The sequence below is a fragment of the Chlorocebus sabaeus genome, chromosome 14 (genome assembly GCF_047675955.1).
Source record: "Chlorocebus sabaeus isolate Y175 chromosome 14, mChlSab1.0.hap1, whole genome shotgun sequence".
Taxonomy (NCBI): Eukaryota; Metazoa; Chordata; class Mammalia; order Primates; family Cercopithecidae; genus Chlorocebus; species Chlorocebus sabaeus.
Window position 1 is genome coordinate 71031046 of NC_132917.1, and position 11227 is coordinate 71042272.

General features: G+C 42.9%; 1 protein-coding gene across 4 annotated transcripts in view; it reads right to left on the reverse strand.

Annotated features, from left to right (window-relative positions):
- The window catches only part of PAIP2B (poly(A) binding protein interacting protein 2B), a 42439-nt gene extending 32762 nt beyond the window's left edge, over positions 1-9677 (reverse strand). Inside the window, exons 1-2 of one of the 4 annotated variants that reach the window (XM_007970285.3) lie at positions 9501-9677; positions 8779-8834 (exon numbers count right to left, since the gene is read on the reverse strand). Coding sequence is in view for 1 of the 4 variants with exons in the window: in XM_007970283.3 (XP_007968474.3) it covers positions 8779-8834; positions 8917-8972 (112 nt within the window). In the remaining 3 variants the exon portion in view is untranslated. Of the gene's footprint in view, positions 1-8778; positions 8835-8916; positions 9364-9500 lie in introns of those variants that run through there. The other 3 variants (XM_007970287.3, XM_007970283.3, XM_007970286.3) reach the window with 3 other exon arrangements.
- Between the last annotated feature and the right edge of the window lie 1550 nt (positions 9678-11227).

Genomic DNA, 11227 nt, shown 5'->3' on the forward strand with positions numbered 1-11227 from the left:
AAAAAGAAAGAAAAAATAAAGCAAAACGACAAATAACTTACTGGGAGACAGTTTTGGTAACTTCAATGACAGATAAAAGGTTTGTATCCTTAGCCTATAAAGAAATCTTTAAAATTACTCAGAAAAAGAAAAATGATAGAAGAGATAAAATTATTTTATAATTTTATAAAATTACTCAGAAAAAAACAAATACTTTCCAACAGAAAATAGGCAATGGAGAAACAGGCACTTCCTACAGGAATAAAAATGGCCAATAAGCATATAAAAAGGACTCAAAAGCACTAAAAATTAAAGAAAATGTAATTAAAACAATGAGACTCTCTGCCTAAAGATGAGCAAAGATGACAAATGGAAGGGGGAAACTGGAACTCCGTCACTGTTGGTGGGAGTATATACTGAACCCATTTTCCTGCAGGATAATTTGAAAATTTCTATTAAAAACCCTAAAACGGTTTTTTTGTTATTTTCCTCCAGAAATTCTACTTCTATGAATTCAGTCCAAAAATGCTTGCTGAGTCCATTAAAATGTATATATAAGGAAATTTACCTCTGGAGTGGCAATGATTCACTTAATATACAGCCAGCTATTGATGATGCCAGGATATATTTACTGCCACAGAAACATGCCCAAAATATAGTAAGTGACAAAAGACTGTATTTCATGATTCTACTTTTAAAAATGTTTATATGCATAAAAAAAGTATAAAAAGCAGCAAACCAGAATGTTTTGAGTGGCAGAATTAAAGGTTTTTCTTTTCTTTCTTTTTTTTTTTTTGAGACAGCGTCTTACTCTGTCGAGTGCAATGGCGCGATCTCAGCTCACTGCAAGCTGCGCCTCCTGGGTTCACACCATTCCCCTGCCTCCTGTAGCTGGGACTACGACTACAGGCGTTTGCCACCATGCCCAGCTACCTTTTTTTTTTTTTTTGTATTTTTAGTATAGATGGGGTTTCACCGTGTTAGCCAGGATGGTCTCGATCTCCTGACCTCGTGATCCGCCTGCCTCGGCCTCCTAAAGTGCTGGAATTACAGGCGTGAGCCACCGCGTCCAGTCTAAAGGTTTTTCTTTATATTTTGTTAAATTATTGTAAAAAGAATGTGATTTCCTTTATAATCAGGGATAAGTGTTTTTTTCACATCCATTCTTTTTCTTATTTTTCTCATATATGTATCCCATGTAGGCTACAGAGCTTGACTCCCTGCCTCTTGAGGTAAATCAGCCCATTTTTGGGATGTGCACTACACAAAGCTGCCCCATATTCCTTTTATTTTACAAGTTCTGGAAACATTTTTGTTTTAAATTGTTTTATTGTTCTCAGAGTACTTTTAAAAATATATGAAATTGAGGAAAAGACAAAGGAAAGGCTGACTCCCCACCTTCCTGGGGGCAACTCTTTCAATTTTTGCTGCTATTGCTATGTATTCGCTGGGTACTAAAAAGATGGGCAGCCCTGTAGAACCTTTTTCTTATCTCGTTCTCATAATCCCATTTCATTCCTTCATTCACTTATTTTTAAGAGGGTTTTGTGCACAAATACATAGTTCAAAAAAATTTAAAATGTAACTATCTATAAATGTATGTGGCAAAATCCCATTCAGTCCTATTTTCCCTCCACAGCCAAACACTTTTAATTGGTTTCTTATATATCATTTCAGAAGTTATCTCTGTAAACACCCATGTATATTCTTATTCTACTCTTCTCTCTCAACACAAAAAGTAGCATACCATATACACTATACCATACATACACCATTCCTTGTTCCTTTTTTAAAAACACACACAATATCTAGTTCTTCCACATGAGTACATAGGTCTTTCTCATTCTTCTTTACAATTACACAGTATTCCATCATTTGGATGTACCATCGTTTACTTCACCAGTTCCCTGATGGCAGGCACAGAAGTCATCCCTATCATACTAGTACAAACAATAATGCCAAGCATAACTACCTACACACACCAAATTCATTTCTGAAGCTGCCTTTCATGAGGCCTCTGTTTAAATCACCACAAGCCCACACGGTCACTAGGCTGAAAAGTTAGCCCCTTTTTTAGTTTTCATTATGTACAGCAGCATGTAACAAAAGATTCCCTTGGACAAAGCAAATGAACTCTTTGGCGATTTATTTCATAAAAATAAATGGATAAACAGAACACCTAGGAGGAACCATTTCTATTTAACCATGCATATGAATGTATACAATACATGTATATGCACAAAAAGTATAAAATAAATCAATCAGGCCGGGTGCGGTGGCTCAAGCCTGTAATCCCAGCATTTTGGGAGGCCGAGACGGGCAGATCATGAGGTCAGGAGATGGAGACCATCCTGGCTAACACAGTGAAACCCCGTCTCTACTAAAAAATACAAAAAACTAGCCGGGCGAGGTGGCGGGCACCTGCAGTCCCAGCTACTCAGGAGGCTGAGGCATGAGAATGGCGTAAACCCGGGAGGCGGAGCTTGCAGTGAGCTGAGATCTGGCCACTGCACTCCAGACTGGGCGACAGAGCAAGACTCCGTCTCAAAACAAACAAACAAACAAGCAAAATAAATAAATCAAAGCACTAACCACTGTCTCAGTATGGTGGATCTGTGGAGTACTTTGTAGCACCCCGCTCCTAGACAATCATTTCTAATTTCACAACAGTTAATATATACTATTTCTGCAATATAAAATGTTTAAAAATGTTAACTCAAATTAAGGTGGATACATTCCTTCAGTCTGTCCTATATTTGTACAGTGCTCCAGAGTACTCAAATATCACTTCATTTTAAAAAAATATTAATTTTTTCAAATATAGAGACAGGATCTTGCTCTGTTGACCAGGCTGGTCTTGAACTCCTGGATTCTCCCACCTCTGCCTCCCAAAGTGCTGGTATTACAGGCGTGAGCCATCATCACGCCCAGCCAGCTTCATTTGAGAAATCTTTCCCCATCACTCCATATATTACTAATTATTCTTTTCTTCTTGTTTAGATAGCGTTTTTGTTATACCTCTATTACCTCACTTTTCACATGATAATCAGCTGCTCACCCATCTGTCTCCCTTGATTGCTCATGAGCTCCTTGAGAAGAAGTCTCATTTTCAGGACCTTGAACAGTGTGCAACACATATATGCTTCACAGGCAGAGAAGTAAATGATTTCACTACAGTGTAATCATTCCCAGAATTCAATTACCTGTATTTCTAAATTGTTCTAGATACTTGGCCAACAACCTGAGAATGTTTTACTCCTTCCCTAAAACTTCCATCCATTACTGAGTGTCTATGGTCATAGCTAACTCAATTGTGCCATGCCCTCCGGCCAAGCTCATGTATAGTTTTTCCTCTAAATGATTTTTAATTTTTGTTTTTATTTGCTCTTTGTATTAAAAATACAAAGAACACTTATTTTTAATACAAAGAGCACATAAGTAAACTTCACCATCTCTATCTCTGTGCCTTTGCACCTGCTAGACTCTGTTTGGAATGATATCTCAAAGTTTTATTCACCTGGAAAGGATTCCTACTAACCCTTAAAGAATCAGCTTAAATACTACCTTCTCTGGGAAGCCCTTCTATCCTCCCATTCTTTCAGTAAGAGTTCAGAATTCCTACAGTTGAAACTGTAGACGCTGCCCTCATGGAGCTCATGGTCTAGTATGAAAAACAGCCATATGAACAAATAACCACACTATAATACTAAATGCAACACCAAAAGGGAGATGTATTGACTATTTGACATGTGTCAATTACCTTGTTAGATTCTTTATTAACAATTATCTATGATTACATTAAATAAGTATTTGAATTGGACAAAAGGCCATGAAACTCTAGAACTTCTATACTGTCAATTGTCTTCTAAAGAAACTCTCCAAAGGGTTCTTTTAGAATATGCTACAGTCATACTGAGAGGTGAGGACAGCTGGACTTCCTGGGTCGAGTGGGGACTTTGGGAACTTTCCTGTCTTACAAGAGGATTGTAAAATGCACCAGTCATCCTTCTGCAAAACACCCCAATCAGCACTCTGTAAAACAAACCAATCAGCACTCTGTAAAATGCACCAATCAGCGCTCTGTAAAATGCACCAATCAGCACTCTGTAAAATGCACCACTCAGCAGGATCCTAAAAGTAGCCAATTGCGGGAAGGATTAAAAAAGGGCACTCTCGATAGGCCAGAAACGGAACACGGGAGGGCACAAATAAGGGAATAAAAGCTGGCCACTGGAGCCAGCAGCAGCAATCTGCTTGGGTCCCTTTCCACGCTATGGAAGCCATGTTCTTTCACGCTTCACAATAAACCTTGCTACCACTCACTCTTCGGGTCTGTGCCATCTTTAAGAGTTGTAACACTGGCCGGGCGCGGTGGCTCAAGCCTGTAATCCCAGCACTTTGGGAGGCCGAAACGGGCGGATCACGAGGTCAGGAGATCGAGACCATCCTGGCTAACACGGTGAAACCCCGTCTCTACTAAAAAATACAAAAAAACTAGCCGGGCGAGGTGGCGGGCGCCTGTAGTCCCAGCTACTCGGGAGGCTGAGGCAGGAGAATGGCGTGAACCCGGGAGGCGGAGCTTGCAGTGAGCTGAGATCCGGCCACTGCACTCCAGCCTGGGCGACAGAGCGAGACTCCGTCTCAAAAAAAAAAAAAAAAAAAAGAGTTGTAACACTGACCGCCAAGGTATGGGGTTCCATTCTTGAAGTCAGTGAGACCATGAACCCACAGGCAGGAACCAACTCCAGACACAATACAACTATTGTGCGAGTGTGGCATACACAAAAAGCGTATCTGTAGCATATCTGTGTGATTGATAATACATACAACCAACCTTACTTCTTTGGCCACAAGTGACTGGACCAGGGCTCAGTGCTTCAGCTAAGGACAACATATAGGCTGAACTTCAGGGAGATCAATCACCAAAGACATGGCGTAGCTCAAAATTCTCCCTAATAGGGGTCTTCTGTTTTCAGAAAGTGACAGACTAATCCAATCAGATATTCTTTCTTGGAAAATACAAATGTTGAGTGAACGAAGGAAAAGAGGGCAGGTCTTCAGAGCTCAAATACTAAATACCGCTAAATTAATGTTCTATGAGGTTTTGAAAGTACTAGGGCCAAGAGACAATATGGCTGCTTAGATGACTTCCCATCCAAGTTTACATTCAGCCTTCAACACCAAAGCTGATACGTGTGTGCCTCTTCCTTGCAACCCACCAGGGACTAACATATCATATACCACTTTTGAAATTAGGAAACAGGCTCAGAAGTCCAAGAGCTTGATCAAAGGAACTCAGTTGGTAGGCAGCAGAACCATAATTCAAAGACTCAGGTCAGCATGATTCTTCTGTGATATCCTGCCACTTACATGGGTAAGTGGCCTCAAAATCAACAAAAGACAAGTAGAGGCTGACATGCAACAATGGAGAGAGGCTCAAAAGGAAAAGTTTTTACACAAAAATAGAAAAGAAATGTTCTGGAAGTATGTCTGGGGATGTGAAGTAGGAGCAGGCACACCAGGTTTACTTTGGTCAAGTGAATCTATAATTCCAACCTAGGCCTCTCCCCGGAGCTCCTGACATAGGTATCTGTCTTTCTTATGCAAATATAAAATCCACAGGGCAGGACTTTAATCTCTAGCTTGTTCACCACAGATTAAAGCAGAGTTTGAGGCTGGATGCAGAGGCTCATGCCTATAATCCCAGCACTGTGGGAAGCCAAGGTGGATGGATCCTCCGAGGTCAGGATATCGAGACCAGCCTGGCCAACATGGTGAAACCCTGTCTCTACTAAAATGCAAAAATTAGCTGGGCATGGTGGTGTGAGCCTATAATCCCAGCTACTTGGAGTCTGAGGCAGAAGAATCACTTGAACCCAGGAGGCGGACATTGCAGTGAGCTGAGATCGTGCCACTGCACTCCAGCCTGGGCGACAAGAGCGAAACTCCATCTCCAAAAAACAAAAACAAAAAACAAGTTGTGTGTGTTTTTTTTTTTGTTTTTTTTTTGAAGCAGAGGCTCACTCTTGCCCAGGCTGGAGTGCAGTGGTGCGATCTTGGCTCACTGCAACTTCCACCTCGTGGGTTCAAGCAAGTCTCTGCCTCAGCCTCCTGAATAGCTGGGACTACAGGCGCCTGCCACCACTCCTGGCTAATTTTTTTGTATTTTTAGTAGAGACAGGGTTCCACCATCCTGGCCAGGTTGGTACTGAACTCCTGACCTCATGATCCACCTGCCTTAGCCTCCCAAAGTGCTGGGATTACAGGCGTGAGCCACCGTGCCCGGCCGAGTCTGACTTATAGTAAGTGCTTAATATATGATAAATGAACAAACTGAACAAATGAATATATGATAAATGAATAAATATATGAATAAATGTACAAACTATCAAATAAGCTAAAGAAATACTCCACATTGTTGGGGAAAAGGCTTAACATGAAACAGACCCTAGCAGTCCCTTACAAATACAGTTCATCCTCATTACTTGTGGATCCCATATTTGCAAATTTGCTTACTTGCTAAAATGTCTTTGTAATCCCCAAATTAATACTTGTGGAGCTTTCAAGGTCACTCATGGATATATACATAGTAGTGAAAAATATGTCACTCCTTGCCCATGTCCCAAGCTAAGATCAAATAAGGAGACCCTCAGCCTCGTCTCAGCTCTCATACAAAACTGACCAGAGGTCAGAGACAGCAGAGGGCAGTGCAGCGTAGTGCAAGAAGCTCTGGCTCTGGGGCCATCTGGATGAGTCTGAATCTTAACTCTGGCACCTGTTAGTGGAGCGGCCTCAGGCAAATCGCTTAACACTTCTGTACTTCCTTTATTCTTTTGTAAATAAAGAAAATTCAATCTACCAGGATGAGTTGTTTTTAGGAATTAAGATTGTAATCTATGTGAGATATCTATATATGTATATATTTTCCCTGGGAACAAGGGTTGAATATTTGATAATCCAGTGTTCTTGGCAACTTTATAGTATATAACTACTGCAAATAATGAGAATCGACTATAATTATTTATAAAGAAATAACAGAGAAGTAGGCAGAAACAACTATTTGGATGAGGCAGACGCAGGCTTCAAGATTTTGAAGAAACAGAATTTCACCAGGCACATAAGGTGTGGAAAAGGCTTGCAAGGAATGGTGCCTACAGAGAGAGGTGCAGATGGTGGGAAAAAACAGGTAAGTTCAGGAAATGGCACTTCAGGAAGTCTAGGGCAGTAGAAGATGAGGTCGGAACACGGTGCCATCGTGCTTCTCTGAACCCTGTATATTCCTTGTACTGCAGAACCTCACTCTCTGCATTTAATTATTGGTTTCTAGTTCTCTCTTCCGTTAAACTGTGAGGTCAAGGTCTCTAAGGTCCTCAAGGTCAAGGTCTCTAAGAAGAAATCATAGCTAGAGTCCTCTAAATTTGCAAACAAGTTATTATTAAACACAAATACTCCCAAAAAAGACTGTACAAAAATAACTTTGGTTTTCAGCTGCAGTCATAGCAATTCACAACTGGCACAGATTTGCAATTTGTCCAGGATTTTTCTCTGATGACTGCTGTAACTCTTATAAACTCTTTTCATTGTTTTAGACACCCAGTCATTTGTTGGAACAGTTTTAAGATCTTGCTCTTTTTAGTGTAATTGATTAATTGGTTGATTGACTGAGATGGGGTCTCACTATGTTGCCCAGGTTGGTCTTAAACTCCTAGGTTCAAGCAATCCTCCTGCCTCAGCCTCCTAAGTGGCTGGAATTACAAGCACACACCACTGTGCTAGTCTCTAGTGTGATTTATTAACAAGGCTTAAACATATGGTCCATTAGACAAGGCTGCCATCTCAGAGTAAAGATTTCTTTTAATTCACTATAATAGACTTTTTTCTTTATATGCAAGATACAATTTTACCACAGTAAAATACAAGGAAGCATATTGATATATACATTACAAACAGGATAAGGAAAGCAATATAATTTTTTTCACAAAAGCTTGCAAAATTCTGGCCAAAACAGTTAACATAATGTTAAACTCACAGCTTACGTTTCTCCACTGAAAGCTAGGAAAAACAATTCCAATTTTTCTAAAGTCAGGAAACTAAGCACTGTGAGAATTTACAAGATTTTGTAAACTTGTATATTCTCCCCACCCCGATATACAAGTAGCCAAAGGAGCCTATCAGTCTTAACCCAACACTTCAATCTCCAACCTCCAAAATAAAACCCTCACCATCCAATATCTGAATTTATATTTTCAAACATCTAAAATCTTAATCAAAACTAAGAGCAGTGCATTAGCTTTTCCCCATAAAATTATTGGTATAATTTTACTTAGGCACAACGTAGTTTGTGCTATTACCTAGAAACATATGGCTAGAACCGACATTACTAGAAACCAAACGAATATACTATGAAGGTGAAAAGGGAATAGGGAACGTTGTTTTTAAACAGATTCAACGCTGTTATTATCCATTCATAGGTTGGGTGTGATCAAATCACACTGTGCTGTACAACTAAGTATGTTCTATATTTTATGACAAAATAGGGTAGCCAGGTCCTTACACTGCAAACTCCCAGAAACCCCAGTTAAGCTGTTTAAAGTATAATCCAATTCAATTTACTTAAAATAATAGTAACAAAATTTAAATCCCTTGCTTCTAGTTAGCCCTTTTCAACTGCATTTTCAGCAATTACCGCCAAAAGAACGGCATTAGGACAAAGATTCTAGAGCGGGTATAATGATCAAATGCCATCTTAAGGAAGGCAAAAACAGTTTACCATGAACAAAACAGATTAAAGTTCCCAACCTTGCCAAACTCCCTGTTCAACGTATTCTGCCTCTCTCGGTTCACCTTTCAGCTGCCTGGAAGAGGCAAGTGGAAAATGTTAGTTTTCTGGAGAGATGAGAAGGGAATTTAGAGGTTGGTCGGGGGTGATGGACTCACTCACGGACCGCAAGACACAAGAGAAGTGGCGAACATCTCCCAGGCAAATGAGGCATGAAGAATGAGGGCTGGAGTCAAGGGGGAGATGGAGCAAGTATAAAACGGCAGAGGACGCGCAGGGGCCCGCGAATGGGGGAGGAGCAGGACGCGCAATCCCTCCCCTCCAGCCCGGGGAGAGGGGCGGGGGATGCCGCGCGGGTCAATTTGCCTAGCATTGTTGCACCTGGGTAGCAATGGGACTCAGGCCAAGAATCCGGTTCGAGTGTTAGTAGGACGCTGAGGGGAGTCAGGAACATGGGTGGGGGTAGGGGTGAGGGGGAACAGAGCACCTGTGCGGGGGGAAAGGGACGAAAACCCTCTATCGCCCCGGAGGGGCAGGGGCTGACCCCAGCGGACGCCCCTTTTCCCCGATGGCCGCGACGGGGATCCCGTGCGCTTTCCCTCCCCACAGGAGCTCGGGCAGGCGCGTGCCGCCCCTCACAGCCCGGACGGCGGCAGAAAGGGAGGCGCAGGGCGCCCCCAGAGCCAGGAGAACAGCGCTTCCCTCGAGTCCTTTCCCCAGCAGCCCGGGCACCCGAGCCCACCTGGGCTGACCAGAAGCCCTTCCTTCAGATCGTACTCTGCCACTCCTCCGAGAGCTTAAGCTGTTGCCGTAGAGGTCGCCGTCGCCAGAACAGTCTCGGCCTTTAGTACCAAAGCGTGAAGCACAGCACCCGAGAAGCGCCACTACCACTTGCCAGGTTACCTCTTACTGCACACTGCCTCCTCGCCCCGCCCCCGAACCCAAGCCATTGGTTGCCGGGCACCGCCCCATTCGTCTATTGGGCCGAAGAGGATGCCGTTCGGTCACCTAGAATGGCATATGTGGTTTTTATTGGTCTAAATGTGAAGCAGTGCCCGCCCACTCTCTCAGAAGTTTCAGCTTCTGATTGGTTTTAATGTCTGTCTTTTCTCTTCCTTCATTTTTTTTTCCTGTGGTGGAACACCTCCTTGCGGGAGACGCCGGCTCTGATTGGCTGAAAGGACGCTACGCTAGCCTGGGATAGGCATTGGGCCAAGGATGCGCCCGGCCCACTCGTTGGGGAGGAGACCAAGGCGCCGCACTCTGGGTTTGTTTACACAGACTCTTGCTCCAGCTTCGTCTATTGGCTGAGCTGGAAGCCACTGCCACCGAGTTTTGCCTGTCAGCCTGCAAGGAGGACGGTAGGGGTGGGCCTCGGTAGGATTTCCCCCAGCTGTCAATTACCAAAGGAAGAGCTTTGATGCTAGCTGCTTCGGACCTGGTGCTATTCTCCGTAGGGAAAATTAAGGAGTTGGGCTCCTTGGGATGCTGGAAGGAAGCAATGGGACGCTGGAAGGAAGCCGACGGATGCTTCCACGTTTCTAGAAACAAACCTAACTTCTTGAGTGCTTTAAAAAAATAAAACTTGGCCGGGCGCGGTGACTCACGCCTGTAATCCCAACACTTTGGGAGGTCGAGGCGGGCGGATCACAAGGTCAGGAGTTCGAAACCAGCCTCGCCAGTATGTTGAAACCCCGTCTCTACTAAAAATGCAAAAATTAGCTGGGCGTGGTGGCCGGCGCCTGTAGTCCCAGCTACTCTGGAGGCTGAGGCAGGAGAATCACTTGAACCCGGGAGGCAGAGGTTGCAGTGAGTCAAGATCGCACCACTGCTCTCCAGTCTGGGCAACAGAGTGAGATTCCGTCTCAAAAAAAATAAATAAATAAAATAAAAATTAAAATAAAACTTTATTTCCCCTCTTGGATTTATGATGTCCAATCTGCCTGCAAAGGACTCCGAATTGTATTCCACAGGAAGTGGGGATTTCTTTGTGGCGCTCTTACTTTATACATTTTTCTCTCTGCCTCTCCACCTCTCAAGCTGACTGTATACATGACACAAAGTTAATAAGAGATTGCAGAAGGAATGGAAAAACATAAAAATGAAGAAGACAAACTCAAATAACAATTATAGATATTAGCTATATACTTTGATACGCTTTGGCTCTGTGTCCCCACCCAAATCTCATGTTGAATTATAATTCCCAATGTTGGAGGAGGGACCTGGTGGGAGGTGATTGGATCATGGGGGCAGATATCCCCCTTGCTGTTCTCATGATAGTGAGTTCTCACAAGATCTGATGGTAAAAAAAGTGTTTGTCACTTCCCCCTTAGCTCTCTCTCCCTCTTGCCAACATGTGAAGACGTGCTTGCTTCCCCTTTGCCCTGATTGTAAGTTTCCTGAGGCCTCTGCAGCCATGACTCCTGTACAGCCTGTGGAACTGTGAGTCAATTAAACCTCTTTTCTTTA